General features: G+C 40.9%; 1 protein-coding gene across 2 annotated transcripts in view; it reads left to right on the plus strand.

The window, feature by feature from the left end:
- Nucleotides 1–14,973, plus strand: part of ST8SIA6 (ST8 alpha-N-acetyl-neuraminide alpha-2,8-sialyltransferase 6) — a 564,875-nt gene extending 549,902 nt beyond the window's left edge. For both annotated transcript variants that reach the window (XM_069648348.1, XM_069648347.1), the window contains one exon: nt 7,754–14,973. In XM_069648348.1, coding sequence (XP_069504449.1) covers nt 7,754–8,231 — 478 coding nt within the window. In that variant the 3' untranslated portion in view covers nt 8,232–14,973. The remainder of the gene's footprint in view (nt 1–7,753) is intronic.
- The last annotated feature ends 620 nt before the right edge of the window (nt 14,974–15,593 follow it).

The following is a 15,593-nucleotide window of genomic DNA, read 5'->3' on the forward strand; positions in this document are numbered from 1 at the left end:
GGACAGATGTGTAATAAAATGTGGTATGGTTAAAAAGTAATACAATCTGGTAAATATGCAATTCATCATCCGGGACTCACCTGAGGCAGCTTGTGCAGGAATAGAGTTGGAATTGCATTTGGAACCAATTTACGAGACGTTCTGAGTCGATGCTTTCTTTGTGTACTGCGATTGGTCATACATATCCAGGGTAAAGTGCAGCCTGCAGATGCAGAATCAATTGGCCCTCGAGTCTCCTAAGACATCCTTGCCTCTACTTTTAAGCTCGTCCACTGGAAATCCACAAAGCCCAACCCATTCTCTTAATAAATCAATATTTGTCGAGAATTTATGCATGATAGTGCCCATACCTTTGACATGGCTCCGAGAACGACAACCGAAAACCATACAAGCAGGCATTCTTGAAAAATCTGTATAAAAAAGTACACATGATTACAAAACAATTCTACTGAATGCATGAGATTGATGGGATCATTCCAAAGTTTTCTATGCAATGTTTTTTTGGTCAAAGAAGCAAAACCTTTGTAGCGTAGTCGAATATACACCAGGATAACTTTCATACAGAATTGATTGATGCAACGTAAATCGTAACGTGTCACTCGTCCGTTGAATGTACTTTCATGCATCAAAAGGAAACATGTTTATAGACATGGTTCAAGAAAGATGCAATTCTAACACAATTGACACTGATGAAATTTGCTATATATCGAGATAAGAACACTTAAAACAGTAGACAATGGTAAAGACATTGAGATGAATGAAAATTACACTACTAGGTACATTCGTTAGTAACTTTGAGATCAAAAAGAGATGATTAGGTGACCTGCCTTACCTTGACTAACACACAATTGGATTCAGCAAGCAGGGTAGATAGTAGCAGGAGAACAGGTAGCCCGATCACGAGTTGAGTTCCAGTGCTCACAGATGTTCTCAGGATAACTATCAAGGGGTTTATAAAGAATTAGAAAAGTGGATGTGTATGTGATGCAGAAAAGGGCCGGAACACTGCTGAATGGAGACCGACTTATGTGGATTGCAGGGGCGCAGCCTGCTTCAGGGGAGCCTGTCTGGAGACACTGGGTCTGGCTAGGCCATGTGAGCAAGATACCTTTGAAATGTACATCATGTTTGGCACCTTGGCCGTTCCCACCCTGCCAGCCCCCTTGGGAGGGCACGGCCACATGTGCGAACATCCATTGAAACTGGAGGGTGGATGGAGGGGCATGAGGCATGCAGAAAAGGCCTGGAAAACTGCTGAATGGAGACACACTTATGTGGATTGCAGGGGCGTGGCCTGCTTCAGGGGAGCTTGCCTCGAGACACTGGGTCTGGCTAGGCCATGTGAGCAAGATACCTTTGAAGTGTACATGGTGTTTGGCACCTTGGCCATTCCCACCCTGCCAGCCCTGCCAGGACAGGTGAGAGTGTCCTTGATTCAATGAAAAATGAAAACAACTATTCATAAAAGATGATTTTTATTTTATTTTGTTGCTGATGTTGATGGCACAAATGTACTACAAATTGTATACTTCGGGTTGCAGCACAGTGTGGGAAAATCCCCTGTACTGACCGCTGTCACTGGGGAATTTGACTCGAATGGCACCAACGACGCAGGCGGGTATTACTCGTCGAACGCGATATCAAAGCCTCCCATGAAGCCACCATGTAAACAAACAATAGGCCATGAGCCTTTACCACCTTTGGAAGAGAAACATACCAACTGTATTTAAATGAACATGATAAGTGTACAAACCTTAGTTGAAAATGCAATCTTGTATCCACTGGCATAGTTGCCAGTACAAATGTTACTTCATTGATCAATCAACTTGGGCTTTAAAGTGTAGACACATTACAAATGTGAACACCCATGCAATCCATAACGTTTGGGGGACAGAGAAATATTGTTTCCCCAAATCACGACAGATGTATTGAATTGCCAGACTACATTCATTTGGCAGTGATAGATCAAAGTTACGACAATATAGGATACAAACATGAAATGTTAGTGGCCTAAATTACATCACATCTAGAGTACACGTACTCGTTACTTGGATTGCGAGGGCGAACTGTTGCGTGAAGTTCGTACATAAGCACCATCATAATCCTCAACACGGACCTTGTGAGTCATGCTGCTCAGTAATACATTGCAGCCGTATCTCGTCTTCCGATATGTAGGCCAAGCACCCAGAGTTTTCTCTGCAGCAGTAGTTCTCGTCCTCGGTTGGCATGATCTTGCACCGATTGTAGGTACACCAGGTGGAGATGTCTTCCATGCGACTAGGCTCTGGCTCAGGATCCAGTGATTCGTCCTCCCAACTGTCGTCCGATGCCCCATCGTTTCTGCATCTTTCTCTTTCAGCTAATTCCACCTTGGAATACTCTGGCTCGTACTGGTAGGGCTGTATTGTTGCCATTATAGGACAATATTAAAATTGATAGTAATGCTAGTACTAGTATCTGTTTGCACAGGCTACGAGCAACGAAGATAGCTGAACAGAGCAGAAACGATTCACAGGGAATAGAAAAAAAGACAGTGAAATGATTGAAAAAGCAACTCTGATGTGGTCTGTTTATACTTATTGAGGAAAGAGGCGTCCTGCCATTTCCATGGAGAAGCGTCATTAGCTGCCGCACAGAGAACGTTGAAACAAGACATGCATTTGCATTGTGAAATGGGCCGTGAGCGTCTAAGGATGTCAGCTTCAGGGGCGGGGGCTATGATTTAGCGCTGCAAGGGCAGTTCAACTTAGGACAATGTGGCAACGGATAAGATTAGCACAAAATGGCCGCGCCCGATGCTTGATTTTGCATGTGTAAAAGTGAGAAAAAATATGGTAAGGTGCATAGGAAGTATTTTTACGATCGATAACAGATTGCTTTAAACCACATGCCTGAATGCTCGGGAGAATAACATTATTGAGTGCACTATTCCTTTAAGTCAAGTTGCCGAAGGTCTCATAAACCAAAGCCTTAAAATAAATATGACACCAATCAGATGTTTTGGAAACTGTCAGACTATCTCTAGATCTGGAATGAATAAAAGTCCAAGCCATTATGGCATGCCTAAGAACTTATTAAAATATTGTACTGACATTTGGACCCACTTGCCCAGAAATCTTTGATGCAATGATAAAGGATGCAGCAATTTTTGAAAAGGGTGATCAGGGCAACACCAACTCTATCTAATATTACTTGGCTTAAGTATTCTGTAGGATTTTAAAATTAGTGTAGCGCAAGTAGGTAGTGACAATGTTCAATACGTTTCAGCTGAAGGACTAAGCCTAACATAGAAGTGCCTCAACCTACACACATTGCCAAGCAAACATGTGTTATGAGGCAATGGTCACATAGCTCGGATTTATAGACCAGACAGCAGCGTTTGACTATGTCACCTTTGTTGTCAGAACCATGGTTGTCTATTCTAAAGGCACAATGTTTTTCTGGATCAACTGGGACATGGCCTGGTTACTCCCTGGATGAATCCATCTTGAGTAACTTTCAAACAATCACTAGTATAGCCTTTTAGGGAAGAGTATTGACAAAGCTGTGTCTGTACAGATGCAGGGCCACACTGAACAAAGATTTTATCAGTCCATCCTCGGCATAGCATTATGAAGGTCGGTGTCAAGGTGGAGGCTGTATGCTCCAAATCACTGCTAATGGGGGCTTGCTTGCTTGTGTTGTTGAGTCTGTGACCTTTGATAGGGTGGACCACAAGACAATCCTGCCCATTCAGACAGCATGAATGGCTACTTGAAACGTGATACTGGAGTGGTTTCAATCGTTCCTTTCTGTCACATTTCTGTTCGTTTAGACAGGATTCACCAGGTCTTCCTCCCTCCCTGTAGCCTTCAGAGTTTCTCTGGGGTTCATTCTTCCTCACATAGTGTATATTTGATATATGGATCTGCTGGAGGATCTTATTCTGGCTGCAGGGTCTTCTAGCAGCAGTGTGCAGATGCCTCCCACATCTATGCATGGGTGCCATCAGAGTAGGATGCCCACCACCTGGTCTCTCTTATCGAATTTGAAGTTCAAAACAAGCAAGTCTGAATTCCTTTCATCTGCGTCAGATACAACTAGGCAGCTGGCAATGATTTGGTTATCTGCCTGGCACCAGAAAGGTCTTGGTTACCTACTGGATCTCCGCATGTGCCTATTGTTGTATTGAGCACAAAACATTCCCTCAAAGCCTCTGCATCCAAGAAGGTCTAGTTGTAACATGTCCAGCTTGAGACGATAAACTCTCTACTTTACTGAGGATCCTTTTAATTCCACATAGCAAGCCCTTGTCCTGTCTCATATGGATGGAGTCTGTGCTCTTTTGATTGAATTTTATCAAGCAGTAGCATGACACATTAAGTAGGTTTTTCGTTCAGAAGCTTGTCTGGTGATGGCAGCTGATGATATCATTACATATAGCTCAGTTTGATCATGAAACTACACTTCTGCACTCCCTTCACTGGTTACCTTTGGAGTCCTTCATCAGCCCAGTGACCCCTCCCTTAAACTGCTGATTGAGGCTTAGGTCTCTGGAATTAGGAATACTTCACCTTGTTTGTTGCCAGGATCCCAGGACAAGAAAAGTCCCCCACAACTCCCATAAAACATCCTTTTCTGTAGCAGTTCGCCACCTTCGGAACGTCCTACCTTAATCCTTGAAATTGGCTCCCTTTATTTATTCTTTTAGTTTTAGTTTTAGTTTCGAAACTTTACTGTTTCTGTTATCTGAGTGATGCCATTTTTATTCTCTGATTTTTATGACTATGTTTTTCTGATGGTTTTCTCATTGCAGGGTATTTTCTAGTTGCTATCCTGTTGTAAACTTAAACTGGTTTAAACATGTGATGAATGTCCTTTTTGTTCTTCCCATTATTACTAGGTTTCTGAATGTTTATATCATGTTATACAGAACTCTGGAAGCTTCCTGGGTAAAGCCTCCAGGGCGAAAATTAAGCAAGCTGTTGACATTGTGGGATATGGGTTTAGTCTCTGGTCTCATAGACATTCTACAAAACCTTTATGGAGATATGATGCCCGCTGCTCAACATATAGAACAAGCACAACTAACTAAATCTTTCCATGTAGTAGGGTTGTCAGACAGGTTGAATTATGGTGGCTCTATTGTTTAATATCCATACTCACTCCTTAAATAATGAACTGAGCATTGTTACTGTTGATACACCCAGGACTGGATCACGTAATGTGAGATCATTGTTATGCGCAGACAATGCTTTCTCGATATCTAGAACTCTGTCTCTGTGCATATTACAGGTTTTAATCACTGCCCATGTGAAGTGAATGGGCGAACAATACCTTGCCATAACTGTGTCAAAGTGAAGTGTCATGGGCACTAAACCCAGAAGCATAAGCAAGGACTTGAACTCTTTCACCCTTTCAAAGATCTGGGTTTCATGGGTTTCAACTATCTAGTGTTTATCAGAGAACCTGCACATAGACAAGCAGGCCACATTAACGGCCTAGTCATGTGTGGCTACATGCAGCGTTCCTATGTATAATGGAGGTTACGTTTAGCCCTGATCTTTAGCAATAGCGCATTGCAGCAACGAGCTGCATGGGTATAGCAAAGTGGCACCTCTACAAGCGGTGGACAATCCCATCTTACATGTGGTACCGGGTACTGCTCAGGGGAGTTGTATTTAGCTTCTTGCCAAAACATTGGGCCTATGGTATATCACCAACACGTTTTTCTTTAAGTCACTTAATGTTCTGGAGTTCTGGATTAGCAGCTGGTAAAACGAGGACACAGTCTGAAGTTGCACATGGAATTTTCAAATTCCAAAGTCGATAAGGAAATGGTCCACTAAGATCTGGCGAATGCAAACTATTCAGCTTTATTTGTGATTTATCCATGGATTCCAATCACACTCTATTAATTATATATTATTATCTATAATTTTATTTTTCTGTGGGTTGACAAGTTTCTATTTATGGTGGATTGTGTTTGGAAATCAGACGTATTGATCCGCTTTTTATGTTTCCCTTAATATGAGACAAGTCTGGCTGTGGGCTTCAGCTACAGTATATCTCAGTTAGTGCCTTGCACAAGTTTTGACTATATTGACCACTTTGAAATATCCCTACAATGTTTTCGCTGAATGTATTTTATTTTTGATACATATACCGTCACTCTCAGATTAATTGTGTGCTTCTATTTGCCAAAACAATTAAAAGACATTCTTTGAAGAACATTGATTGCATTTTATAGATGCGATTAATGGAGCGGGACTGTCTGCAGTAGACCGTTTTCTGATTCTGATTTCAAATCAAGTTCTTTTCGAGCAGCTATTGATTCTGACAGACAGCATGTATTTCCTTCTGCACTCTACCATGAACATTCATGAACATTCCAAAGGTCATAGAAATAGGACTCTCATTAGTATTGGGTATGCGGCAAGGTTCCGACTTTGTGAAGTTGCAAAGTTACGTTGAAACTTCTAGCAACTTGTGAAGTTGAATTAAAAGTGTTAAATTACATGTTTAACAGATTATTTACAACCTTAGGTATAATATGTCAAGGCAAATAATTTGAGGCGTCAGCACACTCGGTACGAAATCAGGGCAGTTTTCCCCTGTTGCTTTCACACCGTGCATGCTGCAGGAATTAGCTACAAGATCACAGACTTGAAGTTAATGCAAGAGGCGAGTGCGTAAGAGAGCCCATTTAATTCTACTTACTGCTTTCCAGCTCTTTAACACACAGGAAAAAACAGTCAATGATTTGCTGCCGCTTATTCATAGGAGAAATATCCTATAAATGTTTATATATATACAAACACGCACAGACACCTCCTACACATACATACAAGCAGACGGCCGTTTATTGCCCTATACAACAACGCTAATGTAGTCGTTGTATTCACAGCTGATGTTTTGTATGTTCTGCAGTTGAAATATTGCATACCGACAGGCTCAAAAATCATTATCCCAGCACCGGAACACATGCTGCTGCATTTGGATGCTGGCAACTGTGCTTGATGTCAGTTTAGCGTACAGATGTAGTGCTGCAAGGAACACGTTTTGAAATGTTTAAATGCAGCTGTCAAGCCCTGGCTACATTGCAGTGTTACAATACTTCCTGTTTTAACATTACTGCCAAACTCATAACGAGGGACTTAGTCTAAAGCAGGGGTCTGCAACTTGCGGCTCTCCAGCTAATTTGGACTACAGAACCATAGTCCTTCACCGTTGACTATGCTGGCTAGTGCTGATGGGACGTGTATTCCAAAACATCTGGAGAGCCAAACGTTGCAGACCCATGGTCTATATAGTCGTCTTCACATTGCCAATTCTCATGGCTCTTGCTGGTTACTAAGGCACAGATAGCTGACGTTTTTCATTGAGGGGTGATTCCCAAATGGCACATATTAGGAGGCCGGAGACGGGATGCAGCTGAAGGTAGAAGACCAGAACTTTGTTCAGCGCCATGCCATGTAATTGTTAAAGCGTTTATACTTCTGCGCAACTCAAAACTTAATTTTGACTTCTAGGAAGCATCCTATGAACTCTAAGTACCTGTGATTAGCACTTTTTCTTAGAGACAAATTATTTGATTGGTGCAATAGCTCAGGTGATGTAGCTCAGGGTCATTGAATTTAATGTGTAATCTTTTTCACTAGCTGCATGAATTATAAGTACTGTTAAGCAATTATCAATACAGTTTGTGGTTGGATTGCATGGCCTCACTGGAGGATTCTATTAAGTATATATTTGTCATATTTTTCTTCAACAGATATGGCAAGCTGAGTCAGAAGAAAACAGTATTTCTTCAGAACATATCAAAATACGGCGATGCATACTTTCTACTACCTGCATTTTCCTACAGGAGCAACACCGCTGTGTGCTTTAAGGTCTTCAATGCCCTAAAGGAGGCAAAAGCAAACCAGAAGGCGATCTTCTTTCATCCCAAGTACTTGAAAAATCTTGGCCAGTTCTGGAGAGCCAACGGTGTGCGAGCATATCGCTTGTCTACGGGGTTGATGATAGCAAGCGCAGCCATAGAACTTTGTGACCATGTAAAGCTGTATGGGTTCTGGCCATTCTCCAAAAATACAGAAGGAAATTTAATAAGTCACCACTATTACGACAACCAATTGCCAAAGCCCGGCTTCCATGCAATGCCCAAAGAATTTATCCAGTATCTGCAACTTCACAACAAAGGAATACTTAAGCTGCAGGTTGGCGAGTGTGAAAATAAAACCAAAATATAAGATTGAAGGGTTTTTATAATAGGTTTTCCCCCAACAGGGGATGATGTGTGATTATGGGCGCTCCTATGAAATTCTTTCTTTGATCAACTTTGAACCTAGTGTTTTCTAAAATATCTAAGGGTCACATTTATACCACTGAATTTTCACCAATCTAACCTGCTGTGGTGGTCATCCAAACATAGGCACACACGAGCAAAGCAATTAAGTCCTAAAGATGATGTATAAGGATTTGAAATGAAATGCAAAATTGATTGTTGTAATTTGATCAGTTGATCATCTTTATGATGCATATGTGTACAAATCTGCATTTAGGACATATATGTGTGTCCTGAGCAGAAAGTCAAGCAACGTGTGTTGGCTGTGTTTGCACAGTGCCTGTGCAATCGTTTACAAGAGATGGCTAGCATAGGATTTGAGAAAACTGTGTCAACCGAGTGCTTAAAATGGGCCACAGGCCCTTCTTAACCACATGTAATGTCTGAGGTGCATTATGATATTAAACATGTCATCAAATTGACTTGAGGTTAGTAACACTTACACCGTTCTTGTACAGTTGAATAGTCAGTTGATATCACCTCATTGTTACGTCAGTGAACACAAAATAATACTCTGGATTCTCAAAGATTTGCACTGGATCAGAGGAGTAGATATCCATAATCATCACAGATTTGCAACTGTGTCTATACACCGGATCCACAGGGCCTGATTCTATAAAATTTGCATTGGAGCAAATGAGGAGATGACTGTGAGCATCTCTAATTTGCACTTCCTGCGCAGATCTGATTCATCAGGTCTAAAACTAGAGAAAAGCTGGAGTCTTGGGAGGATAGCTCAGGGGCAACGTGCTTGACTTGGTCTGAAAGACGATGGGTGAAACACAGGTTCGATCGCCGGGTCCGCGCTTGGAAACCTCTGGGTATTAAGCACGTTATAAATATCATATCATGGAGATGGCTAGATCATTTCTGAGATACTGACATACTAGGTTTGCTCCATGCATCTCTGTATTTACTCCAATCCAGTGCTTTTTGAATCAGGAATAAGGCAGCTGGAGCAAATCTAAAATGGTGACAGGCATCTCCTCATTCTCCAGCGCAAGCATATGAGAATCTGGCCCACACAACCAAAAACTGGATCCGATCTGCAGATGCTTAGTCCTATTTCAGCTTCCGTTGTACAAATCTTTATGGCTCGCATTTGCACATGAGCATCTCAAAGATGCCCTTCAGCCATCTTTAGATTTACTACATCTTTGACCTCTGTGAATCAGGTATAAACAAACAGGTGTAAATCAGAGATGCACATGGATATTTGCTCATTTGATCTACAAAATTTTTGTGAATGAAGCCCATTGTGTCCTATGTCCTACCGGCTATTTGGCACTTTCCGTAAGCAGTCAGGGGCACATAATATATTGTATTACCTTTGTCATTGAAAGGGAGCATGCATTTATCTTTAGCATTTGATGCTGTATCCCTTCCAGTTAATCTTTAATAAGTGCTAGTGCTATCCAATGCAATGGAACTCATGTAATCAGTTTCAGAATAATGACGTGCTGAGTTGGCCCTACTGTGACTGGAACCTGTGACTGCAGGTTAAACGCAGCTGTTGGAGACGAGCCGTTAAGTCACTGGTCTATCTCACTTGCTAAGATAATACACATAGATTTACATTTCAATTGGAGTATACCAAATCATAGTGCTAGCTTATAATACGCTCCTAATTCTGACGATATTTCAAGCACATCATTTTAATTTAATTATAAAGCTACTTCATAGATTTCACAATTGCATCTAAATATGCCTACACTGTTGAAATGTTGCCTTCCCCAATCCTCGGTAAGCTCTACATTTCTATTAAATCATACCAAATTGATATCAGTGAAACCAGATGGCCAGAGCTGTGTCAATGTGTGTCTATGGATATGTTCAGCCACACACATTTCAAAGCACATGTGTTTACTTGTTTATTTAAAAGCACTCACCTCAAGGCTATATCTGAGTCTAACATGTTGAGAAGCATATTGAAATGCTGGGAGAATTTGAGTCCTGTGCGAAGAAAAAAAGTTATGTCAGAACAATACATTTTCTATGTAGATTTCCGGCTTGAGATTAGGTACAGCAGACGCATTTTCAAAGGTATACCTTCCCAACTCACTGTCATCAAAGAAGCAGGGGCGGAGACAGCCCCAAAGTTTTGAGGGAGAGCCGGATGACCATTTTGAAAGCTGGTCGTGGGTGGAGGGGCTGGATGACCATTTTGAAAGTTTGTCGTGGGTGGAGGGGCTGAATGACCATTTTGAAAAAGCTGGTCGTGAGTGGGGCCATTATCCTATTGGGCTATAAACCCCACCTTCCTCCGAGTCCAGGAGTCTGAATAGCTATTCTTCCTTCCTTTGGCCCGTTAGCTGCATCTTCATCACTCACATTCAGAGGCTATTTCGTGTCAGAAAGAGATGCTAATTATTGCAGGCATGGGTCATCTAAAATCTAAGTGCAGCAGTTAGGCCTTTGACTTCATCATTGGGGATACAGTGATGTCTCCTGGACAGGCTTGGGCCTCTAGCTTTCTGTGTTTGCTGCTGCTGCAACATTAACAATCCACTCTCCGGGGTGAGAAATTTGACAGGCTTTTGCCTTCACAACCCTTTCCCATGGAAGCCCCTGTCTGAGCATCACAGCAGAATGCTACTTTCTGCCTCAAAGTGGGAGGGCTTACGTCCTCCCAATTCAGGGGCTGGCACAGCCCATGAATATCGGATCGTTAGAGAATAGACAGTGACTTTGACAGTGCGTTCGCGCTTGCACTGCTGATTTCATTTTGTATGTGTTTCCATACGTAAGAGCGGGAAATCAATTCTAAGCACCTTCAAAGCAGTGTACTTTAAGCCTTGTACCTATATCAATGCTCGGATACCCGGGTTAACATTATTTACAAAGTACAGAGTTGTGATTAGGGATTAGAATAACTCTATGAAATAGCAACACCAGAGTAAAAGCAGCTGCAATGTCATTGTTCGAAGGGCAAAAAAGGTTGTTCTTCAGGGTTGGGATAAGAGATTTCTATAAGCGTCTGTGTTTTATACAGACCACTTTCCTCGAATTTAGAGCTGGACACAGAGACTGTTGACTCTGTCCATGGTATGGAGGACACATCTTAGAGACCTCTTTTGGGAGACTTTTGACTTCCTCGTGTTGACTGGAACATCCCAGTTGCAAATTCTGGCAATGAAGATCCAAACATTGCTTGGAGAAGGCATGGCAAATAGCCCTAGTGACGGAGCTCTTTGTGATGGAGAATTTGTAAATCCTGCATTGAGTCATAGGGGAAACATAACCGGCCATGAGATGAGAGCACAATTGTGACCTGGAGATCCCTGTATCTTACAGTTATGTCTAAGAAAAGCATTCGAGGTGTTTCAGAGGAGTGCAGGGTCAGTAAAGTGTAGAAATGATTACTTTAAATAGATGAAGAAATTCACCAGATAGCAACTAGCGCAGTGAGCGTGGATCAACTACAGGAATGACGATGAAGGCTTCCATTATAGCTGCATCAACCTTCTACACTGGGCAACTAAATACAAGGAGAAATGATTATACTATATAACGAATGTGGAAGAGTTTTTATAAGCAGAAGAAACCCAAGAACTTTAAAAAGCAGCAGAGCCAAAATCAATAGTGCAGTATTACCAATCTTTAGCCTACACTCAACATGTGTCAGTGATGGAAAGCCGCACAGTCTTCAGATACTTGTACATGCAAAGAACCTCCTGCGGTGTAGAGGTGACAGGGTCAGAAACCATTCCATTGCACATTCACTCGTTCCTGTGCATATGTAGTGCATGCTCAAAGGGTGTGCATGATGACCTGAGCATGCACAATGTGGTGTTTGCTTGTCCCATTTTCATTGCACTGCAGGAATTTCTGCAGCTGAATAAGCATCAGAAGCCTTCTTGCATTTCCCCGTGTAAACACATGGGCAGTGTGAACTGTGTGCTGCACTGATCAACAACTCAGCTTTCGGATTATTGCCCAAGATGTGCAAAAGCAAACTCATGTGGGGGAAGGGAACATGGGAGAAGACATTCCTGCTGTAAAGAGAGCATTGCAGAAAGTCAATAAAGGAGCAAAAGGATTTTTAAAACATAAGCTAATGGGGGCGATACATCTATATAAATGTATTGGCCAGGGGAGAAGGGGAAACATGTATCAGAGTATCAAGAAAGCTAAATAATCAAACACACACACACACTTGTGCACTAACATATTGTACATGCACAGTGCATGTATGGCTAAAGTTCAGGATTGAGCTTCCACAGCTAACTGTGCATTAGACAGGGGAGCCAGAAGGGAATCAACCTAGATCCTGGAGGTGACCCTAAGATGTGCCAAACGTTGATACATCAAAAGGGAGAGATGAAAATGTGCAACAGTGTAAGACAACATGTAGAGTTTTATTTTATGACTGGTGGAACCTAATATTTAGTGCAGTCTATTTCAAGGTCATGGATTTCAGGACAGGAAAAATGTATTGAGATGCACATAATTTAGAAAAGGGTACATGAGGCTTTTCCACAGAAGAGGAATCTACCAAGTAACCTGTCCCATGTCCTCAAAGATTTCAATCAGCATACAAAGGTAGAGCAGGAGCCACAGGCATGATGGCTCTTTTGCGTAGTGGGAGGTTTAACTAGCAGCAACAAGTAAGTTCTGCCCGCATAATACAAATGACTGATCAGGACTGATATGGTGCATTGTGTCCGGTTAAGAATTCTGTGTCAATAGAAGGGTGATGATCGATTAGAGAGGGTCAAGAGGTGAGGAAGCAACAGAATTCACTGTCTTTCCCAGAGATCTTGCAGAGAAAAATGCTAGAGTGATATTCGGTAAGAAAAGAGGGATGACTAATATCATATAGACCTTTGAATACCTCAAGATATACATTTAATAAGACAGTAGGTAGCTTCTATGTTGATTCATCCCAAGCAGGTTACATTGATTTTTGTAATTTCGATCTGACCATTTTTCCCCACCCGCCACTTGCATGTGTGGGCAGATTCTCCCATATCCCCTCATTCCAACTCCTTCGGCTAGACCTTTTCCTTGTGGCCCTTGTTGTTTTGGCAATTTCCTTATCAGTTTTAATGCTCACGTTTAGAAATAAAGGGGAATAAATACATTTATTGTTATACCAAATTTTAATAAACAACATAATCCCTAGCGTGTCATGAGATAATATTTGGTGGGAGAGTGCTAAGGGGTGGCATAAGTATGATCTTCAGAGAAACAACATCAAGATCATGGACCTGACATCCAGCACATGCATTCAGGCTACGCCAGTCACACAAAAAATAGACACCAAGTAGAATCTATGATGGTATTACAGGTAGAGAATATTGACAACTATATGGACGTGGTTGACTTTAGTCTGCTGCCAATATTTATGTATTTATATTGCTATGAGAATGACAGAGGCAACAGCAATGGCGTGTCTGTCTTTGGCAAGCTACATTAATGTAATTACCTTTCCTCATCACAAAAGTCAGACACCAAACCCTCAGGAAGTTTGGAAGGACTTTTGTGGTAAAATGTTACTCTTTGGTATAGAGCAGAGCAGGTTATCATGTGGGTTTAAGTGACCTATTATCAACTATTCTGTGCAGTTCCCACTTCAGTTAGACGTGATAGGTCTAGGAATGATGGTCGCAGTGGCACCTCTTTCTATTGCTTGTAAATTCAGTTGAAAAGGGGTTTTAGCCTTGAGCACCATTTCACAAACTTTCACTTATAGCTTTTCGATCTGATTTGTCATATGCTGAAGCCAAAAGATGACTTGGATGCAGTATTTTGATGTGTCCTCAATGTGAGTTAAATTTAATCAGTTTAATTTCTAGCTGATAATTTACAAATGACAACATTTCCAGGAAATTGCATTTTAATGCACAGGTTTCGAATCTTTGGATCTACTGAATTTACATCTCCATACATTCGCATCAACAACATTTGCAGCTGTGTATTTGCATCTTGCCTTTGAACATAAATGAGGAGCAAGCATCCCATACCCACCTACCTTTTTATTATTTTACCCCTTGCCCTTTTTTTCATCTGTTTCCCATGTTCCCTGAAAATGAGCAAAATCAGTGAACATGCACTAGATGAAAATACACATAGATGTCAATCATTTTGTCATACAGTGGTTATGGCTTCAATCCCTTTCCAATTGCATTGAGTAGAATATAGACAATTGGAGAGTGATTGCAATTGGAAAAATAATTGTATGTAATCAAGATTCTCTATGAAAGAACACACCTAGAACCAAAGCAAAATGAAGTGTTTGTGTTTATATAATCCTTTGTGCAGAGATTTTTTTAAATGTTCTTGAAGCTTGATGCTTATTTGTCTGAGTGGGTTTTAAAAACCCTGCACTTCCACTGCTAAAGTATTTGTTGCACTGAAATTGTTTTTGGAATTTGACAATGTAATTTGTACACTTTGAATTGTACATATTCTTTTTTATACAGTAACCTTTGTTTGGGCCTTTTTCAGAGCTATTTATTACTCATCATCTCAGGAAACCATTGTATTTCACTTGTTCACTGTACTTTTATATTGATTTTTCATTTTTTTTAAATTTAAACATTTTGACAAGATAATTATTTTTGTTAACTTGAACAAATATGTATATTAAATTTTATTTTGCTATTTATGGGATGGACCAAATTGAAAATAAAAATGAATTTGAAAAAATGTTATATGTGTATGTCTGTGTGAGACATTTAATTGATTTGTTGCATTCTTCTAACCAATTGTATCCACATAAACACAATCTTGGAACCATTTCTCAGAATAAAATCATGTTAGGATATGGCATTTCCCTTACTAAAATTCAAAAACATAAGGGTCTGTGTAAAAATCAAAAAAATCCAATGAGTTGTCCCTCATTCTTATGCAAAACAGGAAAAAGACGTTGGTAAATCACCATTCTATGTTGCGATCATTGCGAGTGAAAAGCATCAGTCACACCAGTGGCAATCTGGGGTTCATTTTCCAAGTCTCCAGAGTATAAACAATGGTGCCAAAGACAGGTGTAGGGATGTTACTCCTTTCATAACTCTTTTGCTAAGGCTCAGGGGCATTTTAGTGCTTTTAGATGGCAAAGAGAGATGTGGGGATGAACAAGTTTACATGTCAGCCTACGATTTCCCCTCTGCCATCAAAAACCACTTGGTTTTATGCCAGCAGATCATGCTGGTGTAAAACCAGTTGATTCCTATGAAATCCACTTGCTTTTTACACCAGCAAAAAGCAGGCAGATTCCATTGGAATCCATTGTTAATGCTGCCTCCCATGAGTAAATGGCATA

The sequence above is a fragment of the Ambystoma mexicanum genome, chromosome 2q (genome assembly GCF_040938575.1).
Source record: "Ambystoma mexicanum isolate Mex_15411 chromosome 2q, UKY_AmexF1_1, whole genome shotgun sequence".
In the NCBI taxonomy this organism is placed as follows: domain Eukaryota; kingdom Metazoa; phylum Chordata; class Amphibia; order Caudata; family Ambystomatidae; genus Ambystoma; species Ambystoma mexicanum.